Below are 21,783 nucleotides of genomic sequence, written 5' to 3'. Positions count from 1 at the left end.
AGCAGGATCCACGCGGCCAAACCCACTCTCGTTTCCTTCTCTTTACTCTTGGCTACGTCGGCTATTATAAATCCTGACTTTAGTCTTGGGGTGTTTGCGTCTTAGTTTGTTTTGCGTTATTGTTATGTGCGCAGTTTCTCCAGCAGCGTGTAGCTCATATATCAGCTACATGAGTTTATAAACCTACCAAATATCCTAATATTCAAAGGGGAAAAGTCCCAATCCAGTTGGTAAGACTCACCTGATGTTCCCGTGGCTTAAATGTGGAGTCTTCCTGCTTCAGGTGAGTCAATAAAGACGCGCTGACGCAGATGTGCGACCAGAAACATCTGCGTCTGTAATAAACACCTGACGCCTTCATCCATCCACGTGGAATGAGTCCAAGAGGAAGGTGGCTTCACCTGACTTTATGACTGTTTTCTACGGGCAGAGTCTGACTATGTGCATGAAGCTGCAGTTCTAACTAAATACTTCACCTGTACAACACTCTGCCTACTTTACTGTATCTCAGAGACGTTTGTATGACAGATTTAGTTCATACAAACGTTTTATTTATTTATTTCCTTTTTGTTTCCCTGGCCCGTGAAAATAAAGCTTTTTTTTGTTGTTTGTTTTTTAAGCAAGTCTATTTTTTCCATCTGAAAGTGGCTGTTTGGGGGTGGAGGTTATGTTCCTACTTCTGACGGGGAAAAAAGACCTTTTGTTAACTATTACTTACCTAATTACAAGGCTGATAACATGGTCGTTTTTATGCCACTGCTACAATATGACTGCCCACCTCCCTTAGTGCTACCCTAAGTATAACTATCTTTTTTTTTTTTTCTTTAAAAACAAATATTCAGCTTAAACTGACCTTTACCTGAGTAAAGCTCAGATGCCCAAGTGCCAGTGAACGCAGCACGCCAGAAAGTACTTCTGTAATGTTTCCTTAAGTGACGTGTGTACATCAACACTGCTGTATTCTTTATCACAAAGCAGCATCTTTATGGGTCCATCTCACTGTGTGTGATTATATTTATCTTTCCAGACTGTGTGTGTTGTATGAAGAGGATTAAAGGCCATAAAAGTCGCAGGTGTGATGACTGTACAAAGTTAAATGACCATGAATGCAGAAGCAACACCTCCAAAACTTGTGGATTGGCTCAAAGTTATTATTAAATAAGCATAAATATGTGAAACAGTGATTTAAGACGTACAAGGTAGGATCATCCTCAGAGAGCAGACGTTCAAAAATATACGTAGCTTTCTTTTCTATATTTGATTACAACTCTATTTGTTGTAATGAGTCTATTTTATAAAAATTTACACCTTTAAAAAGTTCTTTTGCCCAGACTGTGTCCTTGCATGTTCTCCATACTTTGACATAAACACAATGTCTCCACTGCCATTACGGTCGATGTGCAATAAAATAAGTGCAATTGAACAAGTGCAATATACTTTTCTCTTATTTGTGCTGTGTTTATGTTACTTTTTCTTATTCACACCTCCACTCCTCTTTTATTCTTATCATATTCCAGAAATTGGGGGCCAGAGAGGCTGGAATGGACCACCATGAGTCCAGACCTCAACCCAATTGAACACTTGCAGGATCAGCTTGGGTGTGGTGCATATGTCCGAACCACCACAACCATTCCCAGGCGATTTTCAACAACTTCTTATTGAAGAATGGCAATGGAACACCGTTCCACAGAAATATTTGACCAGCATAAACTGTTCTTGCCACTGAGGGGCTTGACAGTGTGTAAAAATGGCCGATATGTGATGTTTTTACCTCATTACTGTGGGAGAGTGTAAAAGCTCGGTCCCAGATTATAGAGATAAGGGATCATCGCTGGCTCCAGAATCTCATTCCAATATCCCAATCAGGAGCCAGCAACACATCTGTGACTGGCTCACACCTGACAGGAGAGTATTGCAGGGCATTTTGGCACATTTTTTGGGAGTACTACTCACTCGCCTGGCGTCTGACTTGTTGCTATATATATATAATTTCTCAATCGACTGAGGCGATTTCAAGATCACAACAAATATGGTGGGCAAATCGGGTTTTGTTTAAAATTTATTTATATCTTTGGACAATTGTTTTAAAAAGAACTGCAGAATTCAAAGCTTTAAGAGGACAAACATGGAAAAATAAATATAAAAGTGTATTTATGATATGAAGACATGGCAGCATCTCAGTCAACATACATGTTCTGGAATAAAACTCATTATTAGACCAATAAACTTGGCTATTCATATAGCTTACAAACATTCCACAATTTAGAAAGTGGCTTACATAAAAGGAAGACGAGAATGTGCTTGCTGTAGTTTCACAGTGGTCTTCATCTGATCAGATCCAGCAGTTCTCACACATTAAAGAAAATCTAAAAAGGTAAGTCGCCCATAGCCTTGAGTTCAGTCAGAAACATTCAACCTGCAACAGATCATTCACTTTAGTGTGCAGTTTAAAAACATTGCAAGTCAGAACCATTCATGATGACCGCTGCATCTGCATCGAAGAAACTCAGACATGCTGTTTTCTCTGACCATAGAAGTGTTGCAAACAAACCATGTTTGGTTTCTTGTTGCATCTGTCTATAAAAACCCTCACAACAACCTTTCTAATCTCCACTAAAGAAAGACTAAAAGGTTTTTCTAACAGTTGCGGCCATCTGCCTGAGTTTTAGTCACGTGTCTGCTTCAAGTAAGGCACGGTAGATTTTTGGTTTCTAAAATGACTTAATTTTTTCAAGACATATTAGATATGTTTGGTCCATGTTTACAGCGCAAATGTTTACGTTTTTTTTTGTTATTTAAAAATTACACACATAAACATAACACCAATACGTTCCCAAGGTATAGAAGTCAAGCATTCGTTGTAGGATTTTTACACTCGAGCATCGACATAAAAAGTTCCATTTGTCACCAGCTGATTGCAGTCTGTGGTGGAACTGTTCTCCCTTTTTGTTCCAGTTCACTCAGCTGCTCATAAACCAACACTGCAGTTTGCAGGTCAACCAAAGGCTACCGTGAAGGGAAAATACACAAACCGTATATTTATGCGTTTGTTTATACGTATGTATGAGTCTGATGTATGCAGAGGTGCATCTACAGCAGAGCATCCAGATCCAGTTCTGGCAGAGGCTCCTTCCAGTAGGACACACTGCTGTACTCGGGACAGTCGAGAACAGATGAAGTGCTGCCTTCAGGAAAGAGCATGGGAAAGAAATGCTCCACCAACTCGCTGAGGTGGCTGTACCTACAAACACATTGTACATCATGCCATTCACACATTATTAAGCGTGAAATTGAACTTTTTTTTTTTTTTTTTTTTTAGAATGCTTCGTTCCTTCTTATACTTACGAGGACTTGTTGCCTTTAGTCCTCTCCTGGATGAGCTCTCCTTTCGGGTTGACAGTAAATATCCTGGTTTCAGACACTCCAACCTGCTTATAGGCATAAGCATCCTGCAAAGGAAAACACATCATCACAGTGTGAAATTGAGGGGTGGGAAAATCTAATTTAAAAAAAAAAAAAAAAAATCTGAAAACGGGATTTTTTTGCTTCACAATTTTAAAATAGATTTTTTTTTGTTAAAAATATTTTTTTCCCAAATAAATAAAAATAATCCATTAAAAAAATGTGTAATCTTTATTGTTTTTATTGGTCTTTTTACTTGTCTTCTTGGACAAGTGGGCATTATAGCAGCAGAATGACGGTCTGGCTACTGTGTTGTTTTTTCCCAATTGAAATCAAGAAAAATGTCGAGCAAAAAAACAGTTTTAGACATTTTTTTTGTTTTTAATTTACAAAAATCAGCAAAATCGAAGAATTTTGAGAATCGCAATTCAAATTAAATTGGCACCCAAAAAAAATCGGAATCAAATCGAATCGGGACAAAAACATATGGTCACAGCCCTAGTCAATATGCCCCTGAAGTGAAGTATTGTTCATAGAATCATTAAATTCTCATCATCATCATCAGTGTTTTCTAAACATCAGCAATCACGTTTGGAACATTAATTCCACATTTCTGTTACATGTTTAACAGAATCTTGTGACGGTACAAACCCAGGATTGTGCTGGAAGTTTTAACTCCCTCCCAAGCATAACATCAAGCCTGGAAAACTGCTTAAGATCACTGCTGTCTGCAGTGTTACTTACATTAGTCCTGTTGCCGAAGGCTGCATAGAAAGGCTGCCGGTGTGGGTTGAACAAGTCCTTTATGTCACTGAGGCAGGCGACTTTAAACACCTCCGGCTTCTTCTCAATCACCTCTCTGCACAAGTTAGGACAGTTTATGGTTAAATACACTGCCGGAAGAAAATGCTGCCACCTGGATTTAACTAAGCAAATAGGTAGGAGCCTCCTAATGGACAATCACTGCATGGGCGATGATGTTTCATCTGACAACAAATTATTTTTACCACTCTTCCTGAAGCATATTTATGAGGTCAGACACTGATGGTGGGGGAGGAAGCCGGTCAGATCTGGCAGGCCCAAACGTGTTGTGAGGGTCTGCTGGGAACGTCTGGCTGAGTCCCCTGTCAGAGCGAGCTTCAACTCCCACCTTCAGCAGAGCTTCGAACATGTCCCGAGTGAGGCGGGGGACATTGAGTCCGAATGGGCTGTGTTCCGTGCCTCTATTGCTGAGGCGGCCGGCCGGAGCTGTGGCTGTAAGGTTGTTGGTGCCTGTCGTGGCGGTAATCCCAGGACTCGTTGGTGGACACCAGCAGTGAGGGATGCCGTCAAGCTGAAGAAGGAGTCCTATCGGGCCTTCTTGGCCTGTGGGACTCCGGAGGCAGCTGATGGGTACCGGCGGGCTAAGCGGCATGCGGCTTCGACTGTTGCCGAGGCAAAAACTCGGGCATGGGAGGAGTTCGGCGAGGCCATGGAGAAAGACTTCCGGAGTGCTTCGAGGAGATTCTGGTCCACCATCCGGCGGCTCAGGAGGGGGAAGCAGTGCTCCATCAATACTGTGTACAGTGGAGGTGGGGAGCTGCTGACCTCAACTCGGGACGTAATGGGTCGGTGGAGGGAATACTTCGAAGACCTCCTCAATCCTACCAATACGTCTTCCGATGAGGAAGCAGAGCTGGTGGACTCAGGGGTGGACTCTCTTATCTCTGGGGCTGAAGTCGCTGAGGTGGTCAAAAAGCTCCTTGGCGGCAAGGCCCCGGGGGTGGATGAGATCCGCCCGGAGTTCCTTAAGGCTCTGGATGCTGTGGGGCTGTCCTGGCTGACACGCCTCTGCAGCATCGCGTGGACATCGGGGGCAGTACCGCTGGATTGGCAGACTGGGGTGGTGGTCCCCCTTTTTAAGAAGGGGGACCGGAGGGTGTGTTCCAATTACAGGGGAATCACACTCCTCAGCCTCCCTGGTAAGGTCTATTCAGGGGTCCTGGAGAGAAGGGTCCGCCGGATTGTCGAATCCCGGATTGAGGAGGAGCACTGTGGTTTTCGTCCTGGTCGCGGAACAGTGGACCAGCTCTATACCCTCCTTGGGGTCCTGGAGGGGGCGTGGGAGTTTGCCCAACCAGTCTACATGTGTTTTGTGGACCTGGAGAAGGCATTCGACCGTGTCCCCCGGGGGCTCCTGTGGGTGGTACTCCGGGAGTATGGGGTACCGGACCCCCTTGTACGGGCTGTCCGGTCCCTGTACGACAGGTGTCAGAGCTTGGTTCGCATTGCCGGTAGTAAGTCGGATTCGTTTCCGGTGAGGGTTGGACTCCGCCAAGGCTGCCCTTTATCACCGATTCTGTTCATAACTTATATGGACAGAATTTCTAGGCGCAGCCGAGGTGTTGAGGGGATCCGACTTGGTGGCCTCAAGATTGCAGGGACCCAATCCCTGATGACATGGTCCTGTTGGCTTCATCTGGTCGTGATCTCCAGCTCTCGCTTGAGCGATTCGCGACCGAGTGTGAAGCGGCTGGGATGAGAATCAGCACCTCCAAATCTGAGACCATGGTCCTCAGCCGGAATAGGGTGGATTGTCCTCTCCGGGTTGGGAGTGAGGTCCTGCCTCAAGTGGAGGAGTTTAAATATCTCGGGGTCTTGTTCACGAGTGAGGGAAGGATGGAGCGCGAGATCGACAGACGGATCGGTGCGGTGTCTGCAGTAATGTGGACTCTGCGCCGGTCTGTCGTGGTGAAGAAGGTGCTGAGTCAGAATGCGAAGCTCTCGATTTACCAGTTGATCTACGTTCCTACCCTCACCTATGGTCATGAGCTGTGGGTCGTGACCGAAAGAACGAGATCTTGTATATAGGCGGCTGAAATGGGTTTCCTCCGCAGGGTGGCCGGGCTCACCCTTTGAGATAGGGTGAGGAGCTCGGTCATCCGGGAGGGGCTCAGAGTAGAGCCGCTGCTCCTCCGCATCGAGAGGAACCAGTTGAGGTGGCTCGGGCATCTGGTCAGGATGCCTCCTGGACGTCTCCCTGGTGAGGTGTTCCAGGCACGTCCCTCTGGGAGGAGACCCCGGGGAAGACCCAGGACACGCTGGAGGGATTATATCTCTCGGCTGGCCTGGGAACGCCTCGGGATCCCCCCCGCAGAGTTGGCAAATGTGGCTGGGGAGAGGGAAGTCTGGGCTTCCCTGCTTAGGCTGCTGCCCCCGCGACCCGACCCCGGATAAGCGGCAGAAGATGGATGGATGGATGACACTGATGTTGAACAAGAAGATCTGCCTCGCAGTCTCCACAGGTATTCTATCCTGTTGCAGGACTGTCAAGTTCTTCCACACCAAACTGGCTCATCCATGTCGTTATGGACCTTGCTTTGTGTCCTGGTGTGCCGTCATGTAGGAAGGAGGAGGAACTATTCTCAACTGAATTGACGTAAATCCCTCCGTATACTGAAGCATTCAGAGTTCCTTTCACTGGAACTCAGCAGCCAAGCCCAACTCCTGAGGAACAACCTCCCACCATCATCCTCCCTCCACCAAACTTCACACTTGGCAGTCAAACAGGTGCCGTTGTCCTGGCAACTGCAAACTCAGACTTGTCCGTCAGATGGAGAAGCATGATTTGTCACTCCAGAGAAGACGTTTCCACTGTTCTAGCGTTCAGTGATGGCGGGTGTCACACCACTGCATCCGACGCTTTGCATGATGTTTGGCTCAGAAGCAGCAGCTCACCATGGAAACCCAACCGCCAAGCCGTCTAGCCACTAATCTGAAGACCATATGAAGTTTGGAGGTCTGCAGGGATTGAAAGCTGGCGACCTCTGCGCACCGTGCAGCTCAGCTCCCGCTGTCCCTTCCCTCCGTGTTGAGCTGCTGTTGCTCTCAGTTGCTCCAGGTTTGTTGTAAAACTGCTAACAGCTGACTGTGGAGTGTTTAGTAGCGAGGAAATTTCACCACTGGGATTGTTGCACAGGTCGCATCCTATCATGGCACCACAGTGGAATTCAGTAAGGAGCGACTCATTCTTCCACAAATGTTTGTAGAAGTGGTCTGCACGACAACGTGCTTCATGTTACACACCTGTGGCCTTGGAAGGGTTCGAAACACCTGGATTCATTTGTTGTTTGACAACAGTGTATTTCACATAATTTAGCTGCTAAGTACTCATGCAGACATCCAGGCACTTGGAGACTGTTATTCCCATGAAACTGTGCACCTTTTTCCTGCATCAGACTGGTTTTTGTGTTCGCTTTTAAACTCGTGTCGTATTTGTACTGGTGTTTTTAAATTAGAAAAGCAACACTCAAGACTGATCCAAACTGCCTTTCCAACAGTGTCAGCGCAAGATCACACAAACATTTTCTCTTTGTCAGACTTGAGCCTGACTTGCAACATTCCTGTTAACTGACATCTCTTCATTACATTACATGCAGCTACCCAACAGGAAGCCCTGTTGTCTTACAACCCTCTGCTGCTCCTGGGCATGAATTAATGAATTGTTCTGCAGCTGCTCGAATGAGCTGCTGATTGTTGGGACAAAGTTTTAAGAGTACAAATAAAGATTTAACATTTGCACCAGCAGGTGCACTTGTTACCTGTGTAGTGCTGAAAAGAGGCTGCTGGGAGCCAGCAACACAGGGCCTTTCGGGAGGACGGTGCCTTTGTCATTGACCCACTGCAAATAGTCTTTAGTGATGGCAGCCATACCAATAGCCCTCGCTGAACAGTACAGGAACTTGTATCCATTTCTGCAAGAAAAGGATGCCGAGAATAAGATTTGATTGAAAAAATTAGAAAGATAAATTAAAAAAAAGTGAGTGACTAATGATTAAAATTCTGTTTATCATGATGACCTGACACATTAAGTTCCTAAGCGATTGTTTTCAAGGCCTGTACTGTATAAGACTAACAGTAATGATGTGAAACAGTGAAGACTGGAGTGTAACTTGTGACTAAAATGACAGAAGAAAGATATCACAAACCGGAACTTCACTTTGGGAATATTTACTTGTTACTGTCTGGATGTTTAAAAAGAAACAACCGTTTGATCGAACAGTTTTTTGTTCATTTAAAGTGATCGAGTGTAATTTTACTGGAAATGGATTGAAATGGTCCCATACTGGTGTATTTTGTGGTACAGTTTTGCAATGCCTTTGTGTGTCCAGTCTTTTCCAAACTGGGGCAGAATGTGACCCAGAGCATCTGACCTGCAGGAGATAGAAACTTGTCAATACTTTTCTCAAGAATGATCAATCAGTATCTGTAGAAAATCAATCAGATCAGAAAAAACTTTTTTTTTTTTTTTTAATGCCTCCATCTAGCAAAAAAGAATTTTTGTAAAAATTAAATCATTCTTTCTTTACTTGGTGATTGTGCCATCGATGTCTGATATGATCACACGATCGTTCCAGTTCCACAGGTAAATGGCGGCCTCGCAGCGACAGGTGCCCTGATATTGAGTGGTCACACTGAACACCACTTTATTGGCTCCTTCACGCAGATTTAGATGCTCCTGGTTGCAGAACATGATGGTTCAACACATTCCAGCTGCTCAGTCTCTAAATGCATTACATTTTGTGGAAGTTTATAAATGTGTGTGGTCATATCTTACTATCTGTTTAGAAGTCAGACGCAGGGATTTGCGATACATCTGGTTGATTGACTGAGAGACATTAAGGGTTTCTATAGATATAGTAGAAGGAAGGCTGGCTTTACGACCGAGTCCTGCTGCTTCGTCACTGTCGATGTCGTCCAACGTTGCGCTAAAGAAATAATCACAATCCACATTATGACATTGACCTTCTTTCTCTTCGTAGTCCTCTAACGTAAATGTTTATCACGTAAATGTGAACATAAATGCACCAGGAGACCTTGTATTAATGTTCCATAATCCTACATATCTGTAAACATGACAAAGCAGCAGAACAGCTGTTCAGTAGCAGGTTTATTTGGAACCGCTCCAGCTGAAGCATGTAAAGCTTTACAGGCTTGCTTAACCCGAGTAGGATCGTTTTCTAATGAGGTGACTTACGTAACTGTGGCGGAAACACTTTCCAGCTGCTCCTCTTGCTCTTCTTTTGACTGTTTTTGCTTAAGAAACAAGAGTTTACAGTCATACAGTCAGCAACAGTTTCTATAATCAACGTTTTCATATTTCCTTACATAAACAAACACGCCTAGCGAGGCTACACCCAGATAAATGACTGCTGTGTGCATTCATTACAAGCTCAAACATGCAACGTCTCTGCACAGCCCTCTGAATAATAATTAACGTTGCTTCCTGAGCAGCTACCTGGTTGCTGTCCATGTCTCTTCGTCTCCAGGAGAACCACCAGCGTCCAGACTTTTTGGGCATCTTGTCCTTCACCAGTCGCTCTATCGTACTCTGTGTGTCGGCGCAGAAGGAAGGAGAAATTCATCAGCCGAGCAACGAGGAGCCTGTTCCAAGTTTGTACTGAACATGAAGGAGGATGTTACAAAGAGCCAGAACCGTTTGGGCCCAGACCAGACTCCAGACCAGACTCCAGACCAGACTCCAGGTCAGACTCCAGGTCAGACTCCAGACCAGACTCCAGGCCAGACTCCAGACCAGACTCCAGACCAGACTCCAGGTCAGAGTCCAGACCAGACTCCAGACCAGAGTCCAGGCCAGACTCCAGACCAGACTCCAGGTCAGAGTCCAGGTCAGAGTCCAGGTCAGAGTCCAGACCAGACTCCAGACCAGAGTCCAGGCCAGAGTCCAGGCCAGACTCCAGACCAGACTCCAGACCAGACTCCAGGCCAGAGTCCAGGTCAGAGTCCAGACCAGACTCCAGGTCAGACTCCAGGTCAGACTCCAGACCAGACTCCAGACCAGACTCCAGACCAGACCAGACTCCAGGTCAGAGTCCAGACCAGAGTCCAGGTCAGAGTCCAGGCCAGACTCCAGACCAGACTCCAGACCAGAGTCCAGGCCAGAGTCTAGGTCAGAGTCCAGACCAGACTCCAGACCAGACTCCAGGTCAGAGTCCAGGCCAGAGTCCAGGCCAGACTCCAGGCCATCGTCCAGGCCAGAGTCCAGGCCAGACTCCAGGCCAGACTCCAGACCAGACCAGACTCCAGGTCAGAGTCCAGGCCAGACTCCAGGCCAGACTCCAGACTAAAGTCCAGGCCAGAGTCCAAGCCAGAGTCCAGAGTCCAGACCAGAGTCCAGGCCAGAGTCCAGACCAGACTCCAGGTCAGAGTCCAGGCCAGAGTCCAGGCCAGAGTCCAGGCCAGAGTCCAGGCCAGAGTCCTGACCAGACTCCAGACCAGAGTCCAGACCAGACTCCAGACCAGACTCCAGGCCAGACTCCAGGCCAGACTCCAGACCAGACTCCAGACCAGACTCCAGGTCAGAGTCCAGACCAGACTCCAGACCAGAGTCCAGGCCAGACTCCAGACCAGACTCCAGACCAGAGTCCAGGCCAGACTCCAGGCCAGAGTCCAGGTCAGAGTCCAGACCAGACTCCAGGTCAGACTCCAGGTCAGACTCCAGACCAGACTCCAGACCAGACTCCAGACCAGACCAGACTCCAGGTCAGAGTCCAGACCAGAGTCCAGGTCAGAGTCCAGGCCAGACTCCAGACCAGACTCCAGACCAGAGTCCAGGCCAGAGTCTAGGTCAGAGTCCAGGCCAGAGTCCAGGCCAGACTCCAGGCCATCGTCCAGGCCAGACTCCAGGCCAGACTCCAGACCAGACCAGACTCCAGGTCAGAGTCCAGGTCAGAGTCCAGGTCAGAGTCCAGGCCAGACTCCAGGCCAGACTCCAGACTAAAGTCCAGGCCAGAGTCCAAGCCAGAGTCCAGAGTCCAGACCAGAGTCCAGGCCAGAGTCCAGGCCAGAGTCCAGGCCAGACTCCAGACTAAAGTCCAGGCCAGAGTCCAGGCCAGAGTCCAGACCAGAGTCCAGACCAGAGTCCAGGTCAGACTCCAGACCAGACTCCAGACCAGACTCCAGACCAGAGTCCAGGTCAGAGTCCAGGTCAGAGTCCAGGCCAGACTCCAGACCAGACTCCAGGTCAGACTCCAGGCCAGAGTCCAGGCCAGAGTCCAGGCCAGAGTCCAGACCAGACTCCAGACCAGACCAGACTCCAGGTCAGAGTCCAGACCAGAGTCCAGGTCAGAGTCCAGGCCAGACTCCAGACCAGACTCCAGACCAGAGTCCAGGCCAGAGTCTAGGTCAGAGTCCAGGCCAGAGTCCAGGCCAGACTCCAGGCCATCGTCCAGGCCAGACTCCAGGCCAGACTCCAGACCAGACCAGACTCCAGGTCAGAGTCCAGGTCAGAGTCCAGGTCAGAGTCCAGGCCAGACTCCAGGCCAGACTCCAGACTAAAGTCCAGGCCAGAGTCCAAGCCAGAGTCCAGAGTCCAGACCAGAGTCCAGGCCAGAGTCCAGGCCAGAGTCCAGGCCAGACTCCAGACTAAAGTCCAGGCCAGAGTCCAGGCCAGAGTCCAGACCAGAGTCCAGACCAGAGTCCAGGTCAGACTCCAGACCAGACTCCAGACCAGACTCCAGACCAGAGTCCAGGTCAGAGTCCAGGTCAGAGTCCAGGCCAGACTCCAGACCAGACTCCAGGTCAGACTCCAGGCCAGAGTCCAGGCCAGAGTCCAGGCCAGAGTCCAGACCAGACTCCAGACCAGAGTCCAGGCCAGAGTCCAGGCCAGACTCCAGACCAGACTCCAGACCAGAGTCCAGGCCAGACTCCAGACCAGACTCCAGACCAGAGTCCAGGCCAGACTCCAGACCAGACTCCAGGTCAGAGTCCAGGTCAGAGTCCAGGCCAGACTCCAGGCCAGACTCCAGACCAGACTCCAGACCAGACTCCAGGTCAGAGTCCAGGTCAGAGTCCAGACCAGACTCCAGACCAGACTCCAGACCAGACTCCAGGTCAGAGTCCAGGTCAGAGTCCAGACCAGAGTCCAGGTCAGAGTCCAGGCCAGAGTCCAGGCCAGACTCCAGGCCAGACTCCAGACCAGACTCCAGACCAGAGTCCAGGTCAGAGTCCAGGCCAGAGTCCAGGCCAGAGTCCAGGCCAGAGTCCAGGCCAGACTCCAGACCAGAGTCCAGGTCAGACTCCAGGTCAGACTCCAGGTCAGACTCCAGGTCAGACTCCAGACCAGACTCCAGGTCAGACTCCAGACCAGACTCCAGACCAGACTCCAGACCAGAGTCCAGGTCAGAGTCCAGGTCAGAGTCCAGGCCAGACTCCAGACCAGCCTCCAGACCAGCCTCCAGACCAGAGTCCAGGTCAGAATCCAGACCAGAGTCCAGGTCAGAGTCCAGGCCAGACTCCAGACCAGACTCCAGACCAGACTCCAGACCAGAGTCCAGACCAAAGTCCAGATCAGAGTCCAGGCCAGAGTCCAGACCAGAGTCCAGACCAGAGTCCAGACCAGACTCCAGGTCAGAGTCCAGGCCAGAGTCCAGAGTCCAGACTCCAGACTAAAGTCCAGGCCAGAGTCCTGACCAGAGTCCAGGCCAGAGTCCAGACCAGACTCCAGACCAGAGTCCAGGCCAGAGTCCAGGCCAGACTCCAGGCCAGACTCCAGGCCAGACTCCAGGCCAGACTCCAGGCCAGAGTCCAGGCCAGAGTCCAGACCAGACTCCAGACCAGAGTCCAGACTAGAGTCCAGACCAGACTCCAGACCAGAGTCCAGGCCAGAGTCCAGACCAGACTCCAGGCCAGAGTCCAGGCCAGAGTCCTGACCAGAGTCCAGGCCAGAGTCCAGGCCAGACTCCAGACCAGAGTCCAGACCAGAGTCCAGGCCAGAGTCCAGGCCAGAGTCATGGAGAAGCAGCATGTAGCTGTTATGCTAACAAGTGGAACAAACTACCGTGTAAAAAAGGTTTAAATCCAGACTAAAATCTGTCTTTTTCTCATGCATCTATGCATTAAATCAGCATTTAACTGATCCTGCTTTTAATTATTTTAATTTCATTTATGATTTTATTGTTATTTTTGCTGTTTGTCGTTGCTTTTTATGCTTCTTCTATTTGTGATGCTTTTAATGTTTTATGTAAACCACTTGGGATTGTCTCATACATGAAAAGTGCTGTCCAAATAAACGTGCCTTGCTGGTTTCAAAACGACTAACATACCTTTGGTAAGTTTTTCTGGAAAGCCATCATGGACAGAACCATGGGAGCAGCCACTGCCCAGTTGTAATAGCTGTATAAAGTTAAAGCCGGTTACTTTAGGAATGAAACAGTAACTTCACAGACATTGATTTGATGTAATGGAGACTTTATAGAAACAACCGTTCAATAATCATCTTTAAATCTTACTTGGAATTTATGCAAATGACGAGACTCGGATCTTCTATGATTCCTGGATTGTTGACGAAATCCTGGTATGTTACCAGATGCTCCCGAAATTTTTCTGAAGTAAAGAACAGGAACATGATGATGATTGTTTTAACTCCACCAGACGTCTCTTTCTTCATTCTCTAACAAGCCCACAAACATTCAGGCCCTCTTACCTTTGGTTATCTGACTGGTGTCTCCCACTTGTCCACAGAGGGACATGCTGATGTCCATGTTGTAGCAGGTAGAATCTGACAGGTACTCTGTACCGCTGTCCACAGCTCCGCTGCCGACCGACTGAGGTGACTGGCTACCTGAGGCAAGGCCCTGCTCTGCGCCCTGCTGAAATGCTCCCTCCGCCTCACTGCCGGCACATCAGAGACTTTAAGTGACCCACTTACATCTTTCACCCCCCCCCCCAGAGAGACTTCAACTCTGAATTATTCTGACACTGGTATTAAATCTATTCTGTCACCTTTTGGGGAAGTAAAGCGCAGCCACTTCAGGATCCAATGTGGTCAGGTCGTCCAAATAAATATCTGATGGTCCAAGATGTTGATTCCGTTTACCTGAAATCGATTGACAGATCAATTAGACACAATTAAACAGGATTTATTTTTATTCCAGAATGAGACTGGACCAGAAATGTGCAACTTAAGCTACATAAAAAAAAAAAAATAGCTTAAATGCTCGAACACTTCACCTTTCTTTTTGTCTTGCTGCTCCGGTTTGGAAGAAGCATCAGAGGATTTTGCTGACTCCTCTGCAGCAGTCAAGCTCACTCCAGCGTCTTTCACTTCAGCTTTTGGTGCATTTTTTTCTGTTTGAGAACTTGCTGCTGATCCATCAGTGACTCCTTGTATGCCATCCTCCTCCCTTCCCTCAGCACAGGGATCTATTCCACTGTCCCCCTCAGGGATGAGGGCACTGTTGCTCGAACCCTGATGCTCAGACAAGACAACCTGGTACTGCACTTCTCCTGGTTCTCTACTTCTCTGACTTCTTTCTAAGACTGTGAAGTCTTCGCTTTCTTTTCTTAGTTGTGCATTGTTTGGTTTGGTCACGCAGGCCGTATCATCATCTTCATGACTAGCTGTGTCCGTCACAAGACTGACATGTTCAACACTTGTGCTTTCCTTATCATTAAAGGAATCAATGCCATGACTGACTGAAATGGAAGACGTGTCTCTTTTCTCCTCTTGTCCCTGAGTGCATTCAAGTACTGTTGTTGAATCTACATCCTCGTATGAAGTGCAAGACATAAAGAGGTCAGTGTGGGTAGAAAGAGCAAAATGAAAGTTTTTCTCCAGGGATGAAGAGGAGGTTTGCGGTCTACAGTTGTCTAGATCAAGAGAGCATGTCCTGGCCAGTGGTTTTACCACGGTTACGCTGCCTACTCTACCGCAGCTGATCACAGGCTCGTAGCCCATGTCAAAGGAGTCCTGCCTCTCAATGATGCGGAAATGAGAAGCTCCTGAATGGGAGATGGCCTGCAGCTCTGCTGTTGTCATCTCTGGCTGACAAGGCTGCGAGAAGAAAGACGGGATCTCAGACTGGCACTTCATCTTCAGCATTACTATGACATGGGTATGGCTCAAAAGTGCATTTAGGTGTGTGTGTGTGTGTGTGTGTGTGTGTGTGTGTGTGTTTATTTGTGTTGGCATACCATGGGAAAGCCTCCCCAGTTCCACTGCATCTGAGGCCCAGAGGAATCTTGACTTTTAACCAGAAGCTCAGAGTCACTTTTAGGTGAAGTTGGCCGACTGTAAAACACACTACTGGATAGGAAAAAAAAAACAGGCAGTAAGATCCATTTGTGTATTCCAGAGCTTCTCATCCAGATTAAATGATCAGTTATTGAAAGCAATTTAATACCTCTCAGAGGGGGACGGCTCTCCATCTGAGTGTGGATGAGTGTCTCTGGACGGCGTTGCTCCCAGCTCCTCGTTTGCCTCCTCAGACAGTGAGTAGTACACTGACTTACTTTACATGCACACACATAAAAATAGAAAGTCAAGATGTTGTAAGCGTTAGAAATTCCACATCACTTTTACCATGATTTCATGTCAACAGGGGAGTGAGATTACAAACTGGCTAAAAAAACAAAAAAAAAACAAAACACAACCCATAAATGGTTCAGCCTCTGAGGAGCACAAATGGACACTATGGGAAGATAATTTGCATATTTCTCTCTCTGGACTTTGTAACATTGTTAAAACTGAGCTAATGCAGTTTGGTAGCTAAGAGAAGACGGTCACAATCAGTGTTTACCTGGACATAGGGGGCTCCTAAAACCACAAACCAGGTCTGTGTCTTTCAGCAGCCGCATCAAAGCTTTTTACCACCAAAAACATCAACAGAATTTAACATTTAGTCTCCCAGAAAGACCAGGAGAAACTTCTCCATGTAGACTGGAGTGCATGAAATAATATTTTAACAGACTTAGATCTTAAATTTGAACTGATCTTGCTTTTAATCACTCATTTAATTTAGGATTTTATGACAAGTTTTGCAATTCATTGCTGCCTTTTAATACTTTTTAATGCTTTCTTTGATTCATCTGCAATGCTTTCAATGTTTTTATGTGAAGCACTTTGAATAATCTTATACATTAAATGTTCTATACGATTAAACTTGCCTTTTCTTAAACCATTTAAGCAATCTGGACAAATTTCAGAGCACACAAGGACTGGCCAGCCAGAGCTCAAATCCTGGTCTGGGGCTCTTTGCTGCATGTCATTGCCTGCTCTCTGACCCCCTTTCCTGTTAAGCTACTGTTAAATAAAATTTATTTTAGGCCAAAAAAAGATTGTTCATTGATTAATAATGAATTAAACCACAGGGGCGAGTTAGTGCTGTGGGAAACCTTTAGCAAGTACTACAATATAGAGTTATATTTACAATTACCACTTGAAACCTTGAATCCTGAACTACAGAAGAGTGGAGAATGATGAAAATACATAAATGACCACTCCATACTGCTGAATGCGAAAGATGTGTTGACTGGGGACAAAATTACATCTAAAACACTTCATCATATGGTTTATTCAACAACAGAATGCTGTTCAAGTGCTGAGAAGAAGAACATTAACATTACCGATGAGTAAAAACTTTACTGGAAAGTTCAGGAGGTCCTAAAAGATGCTAAACTGGTTGTGAATTTACAGTATGGCTAAAAAAAGGTTTTAAGTAAATTAAAAAAATCACTATGGCTTTTTTTTTTTTTTTTTTTTAGTCGTTTTTAAATTTTTTTTTTTTTTTTAAGTTTAATTCATTTTAAACATTGTTAGACAATGTTTGGGAGCATAAATTACAGTTCCAATGGAGGACTTAATGCGGGCACGGACCACGAATCAGACTTTATACGTAGCATGTAAACAGGAATGGAAAGACGTGTAAACAACAAACTCGGCATGTTCAGGAGTGAAAACATCTGTGTACACATGGCGTCTGACTGACCTGACTTGCAGCGATGTGGACAGCTCCTCCGATTCAGCGCCTTCCTGCTGAGCTTCACACTCCTTCTCTCTGTCTCTCTCTTCAGACGAGGAGCTGCCTTCTTCTCTCGGGTGGGCGTCAGAGCGCACGCGCTTGCGGCGGCGTTTCTTTTTGCGGGATCCAGGGATGGGGGTCCCTTCAGGAGTATCCTCAATCTCTTCAGGGACTTCAAGAGGAATGGGGGAAGTGCATAGATGGGCTGGGACCTGACACACAACAGACAGGGCAGTACATGTATAAATAAATCTAAAATACATGTGACCAGTCATTTTGTCCAGCTTACCTCTCTGTTTTCATTTTCCTCCACAAAAAAAGCTTCTCCATTGTCCCCAAGCTTCATGTGCAAGTCAACGGGTTCTCCGTTTATTTCAATGTCCACCTGAAGTCACAGCAACGGAGAAGTGTGTTTATATTTGACCAATGTAACCACAGGTGAAGCAACATCAGTACATCAGAGTACAAAATACTTAAAGGTACCACAATCCTGCAGGTTTTCCATGTGTCTCTGCTCCATCACACCTGACTCAGACTAATCAGTCATTGTGCAGAACCTTATTGGCTGTTGGATCCATTTAATGGAAGTCAGGTGTGTTGGGACACATGGAAAACCTGCAGGACAGCAGCCCCCCAAGGACTCCTGACTTAAAAAAAAAGGGAAAAACTGACAATTTTCTCCTTGGAGCGCAGCACGCCGAGCTTCCCAAAGCGGACATGAAAAGGGGAACACTGGAACGATCCATCAGGTTGTCGCACCACGATGACGTCAATCCCTCCGGTGAGAGTTGCAGGGTTAAGACCACGGTACAGCTCCTTCACAGTTACAAACACCGTCTCAGCCAGCTGGCCCACGATGTTCATGGTTTGTGACTGGAGACACAAAAAAAAACACGAAGTGAGACGGAATGAACTGACACAGCAAAAAAAAAAAAAAAAAAAGTGTCTGTCTGCTCTGCGTTAAGTACTTTCTGCCGACTGTAGTTTCAGTTTGTTGTGTTTACAGTTTCATCTGTCTTTAATAAAAACCTGATCCAGCTGAAACAAACAAAAGATAACATCACAGAAGCATTCATCTAAACCAAGCAAGAAAATAAGATGACATTCATTCAGCAGAATATTTACTACATATACAGTAGCAGTCAAGTCTGCGCACACCTCACCCTTAAATGAATAGGCGTGTCCAATCTTTTGACTGCTACTGTATATTTCCATTTACACCTTTTAGATGCTAATCCGCCAATTAAGTTATTATCGAGCCAACAGATGCAAAGATTAATAAAAGTCATGATACCTTTAAAGTGAGAAATTCCCACCTTTGTCTGCTGAAGGAAACTCTGAAACAGAAGGTTGTCTCAATAATGACTGCCAGGCAGGACTCTCAAGTGTTTTGAGTTAAACATACTAACCTTTGGAATAAGATCGTCATGAGTGACGTGCCAAAGGTCAACATGTAAGAGTTAAGATGTGATTCATTGAACAGTCTCTGGTGTTTGCAAATGTAAAACAAAAGAAACTCCTGATGTCATTGTCTTGCCATGTCATGGTTATCATGTGAAATGGCTCACCAGGTGGAGTTCCAATGTACACAACCACCGTGCAAACAAATGCTGTCTGACTGCATGTGTCACCACTTAAAATGTAATGCTGGATTTTGCTGCCACTTAGTTTCATAAAAATTCAAAAGAATTTGTCAAAGTCCACGTAAAATGTAACTTTTGTTCTGTTGTGAAATGTGAAATGACTTTCTGAGCATTTAACAAACAAGCAAACTTGTTTGGGGACCCCTGAAAGACCGTGGATTCCTCAAACAAGTTCTAGTTATGTCAACGCTGTACTTTATGTTTCAATAGCAGCCTTTAACGGTCTTTGCGATTCTGCCAGTTAAGGTCATAAACTGGAGGAATTATGAAGCAATGTTTAATATAATGCTTCAAACAAGTTAAAAATGCAGATTCACATTAAATTCTATTTTTGTAAAGCGTGTGAAAATTAAACTGATCAGTGTTAAAAAGATCCTTAAGGATTAAAACTCAAAATTCAGTCTACATTGTTTTCAATGACCTGGTTTCTTTTCTTACCCAGAGAGAAGGATGAAGGTCTCCCCTCCCAACCAGGCTGTGCTGCCCTGACCTCTCATCCGCCATGAGCTCCACCAGGAACAATTCTTCAACCCAACAAACTCACAAACCGCCTGAAGAAACTTCACCTCCACGTCCTTCTGAGGAACCTGGCAACTTTGTTCCACATGATGCTCTCCAGCCTCACAAAAATGATGCCTGACATATTTCTCTGTGAATATCAGGCTATATTTAGCTAGCTTTAAAACATAGCTACAACAGTTCATACAGCCGGTTACAGCTGCTGAGCTAAACAGGACTTTCCTCTTGATCACTGGTCATCAGAGATGACAGCGTTCTAGTCCTCTCTGTGTTGAGCAAGTTAACAAAATATATAACTCTATAAGAGAGTCCTAGTATGTTCAGTCACATACTGATGCTTCCTCTGTAGCACACAATTTCACAATACACCCCACTGAATTCACACTTCCCCTCTCGCATTGCACATGACAGCTAGACCAGCAGTTTCTGGAAGGCTCGGACAGGCTATTGAAATGGACCTGGCATGACAACGCGCGCACGCACGCACGCACGCACACACACACACACACACACACACACACAGAGGCAACAGAGTTTCTGGTCATGACCACAGCTCTCTGGGACATCACAGATGAGGAGATTCTCCATGAAATATTCTATCAGTGCTGGAAAATCCATAATAACACCAGCAATTTAAAGAGGAACTGGAGCAAAAAGCTGTAAAACTTCGAGCAATATCTTTGTCTGGGCAGTGTATCAGGAAAACATGACAGAAAGGTAGGTTTCACAGGAACAAATAGTGTAATAGTGAGGAAAAAGTCCATGTTGTTGTGTTATGTTTTGCTGAGCTGTCAACAAAACCAACTGTGACCCATGTAAATAACTCTGTAGCCCTCTGCTGTGCAATACTTCTATCTTTACTTCTTTTTTTCTATAATGTGGTTGATTTGAAGTGATAGTCCATCAAAACTATTGAACCCACTGCACTTAAAAGCAAAAAGAAAGTTGCCAGGTTCTGTGAGACCTGGCAACTTCGACTGTAATAATTCAGGTTCAATTCGCAGGTTCTACACATATACTGGTGTTTTATTCATCATTTGCAAACAAAGTCTCCTCGTGGGTAGAGTTAGCCAAATGTAAAGGTCTGAAATGCACACATGCTTGTCTGACAAATGATTTTATACATCACAATCACATAAGAATATCCCCCATTAACAGGACACAGGGAAATGACTGGAAACCAGACTAAAATCAGATTAAATATTAATTAACACGGTGGGTGGGTGGTTTTAGCAGTTTTACCTAATATAAGACGACTTAAAGTATAGGTTTACAGTTGATGTGTTGCACATTGGGAAGAGGATGAAGGCTAAACTTGTAACTTTCGCCTCGTCTTTACGTCTGATGTTTAGTCTTTAGGTCTGACTGGAGCACGAGCGACGCAGCACGTTCCTGTTACCTTATGGTGTATCTATGGTGTTACCGTTTAGTTTTATTGTCGGACAAGAACGTTACAAACTGTTTATTTATTTTAACTAACGACGAAGTTAGTGATTAATCATAAAGTACTTCCTTGTATAAAACGAGTAAAGAGCTGAGTAATTAGAACTATCGCGCAAAGAGATAAAACGTCAATATCTCTTATACTTAAGCACTGTAACTATAACGTGTTGCAGGCATTTTATTTGTGAATATTACACAAGAAAGGACACAAAGAACAAATTACCTTTTAGGCAGCTTTTCACTGTTTGAAATCATCCATTTTTCCAAGCGCACTGCGCCAGCGCAGACGTCTGTCAATCAATCCGAAAGCCAATCACAATACAGACAAGGAGATTATCCCGCCTCCACCGTCAGACAGTAAGCAAAGCATTCAATGATGCATATAATAGTTTTTTCTTTGGCTTTTTCTGCAAAGACTTTATGAATGTAACAAATATAACTGATCACGTGTCGTATTGAAATCTAAATATTACAATAATGTGCTTTTTAAGAAAAAAAAAAGAACGTTGATTTCTGTTGCTGTTTGACACAGACTGGTATGTCAAAACACGCCAGCGTTAAAACTTTGGACACTGAAACTGAACCATAGATGTTATTTGCAGAGGGAAAATACACACTTTGTATACTTCGTATATAAATGTGACCACTAGTTCTGCTTCGGAAAAAGTAAGTCAAACAAACAAACAATAAATAAATAATAATAATAATTAACTCGTAAAACAATTCAATATATAGATTCTATTACTAAAATCAACAAGTTCACAAGCCAATCGCATTTTAACGCATTTTGTACCCATTAAAATGTTCATGAGATTATGAAATAATAACCACTATAATCCAGTAGAGGGCATCACTGCACTTTCCCAGTTTGATCAAACAAAGAGGCCTCCAGTCCTTTCTTTGCCTAAAAACCATTCAGGAAACCCTTTTGTAGTCTTCTGCCACTTAGATATTATTCTTGGGTTATTCAGATATTA

General features: G+C 45.5%; 1 protein-coding gene across 1 annotated transcript; it reads right to left on the bottom strand.

Annotated features, from left to right (window-relative positions):
- Window positions 1–2,102: 2,102 nt before the first annotated feature.
- LOC306756686 (phosphatidate phosphatase LPIN2) lies at window positions 2,103–21,070 on the bottom strand. Its single transcript, XM_079241512.1, has 20 exons — window positions 21,030–21,070; window positions 17,874–18,074; window positions 17,491–17,586; window positions 17,169–17,413; window positions 15,585–15,692; window positions 15,376–15,487; window positions 14,413–15,235; window positions 14,185–14,278; window positions 13,886–14,073; window positions 13,692–13,785; window positions 13,506–13,575; window positions 9,680–9,772; window positions 9,419–9,477; window positions 8,999–9,149; window positions 8,751–8,899; window positions 8,508–8,594; window positions 7,983–8,135; window positions 4,147–4,261; window positions 3,346–3,449; window positions 2,103–3,241 (listed from the first exon to the last, which is right to left on the bottom strand). The coding sequence occupies exons 2-20, from the start codon at window positions 18,063–18,065 to the stop codon at window positions 3,091–3,093; spliced, it is 3,084 nt and encodes a 1,027-aa protein (XP_079097638.1). The 5' UTR covers window positions 18,066–18,074; window positions 21,030–21,070; the 3' UTR covers window positions 2,103–3,090.
- Between the last annotated feature and the right edge of the window lie 713 nt (window positions 21,071–21,783).

The sequence above is a fragment of the Telmatherina bonti genome (assembly GCF_933228915.1).
Source record: "Telmatherina bonti genome assembly, chromosome: 6".
NCBI lineage: Eukaryota > Metazoa > Chordata > Actinopteri > Atheriniformes > Telmatherinidae > Telmatherina > Telmatherina bonti.
The sequence above is the reverse complement of the archived record's forward strand: the minus strand, read 5'-3'. Positions and strand labels throughout refer to the sequence as shown.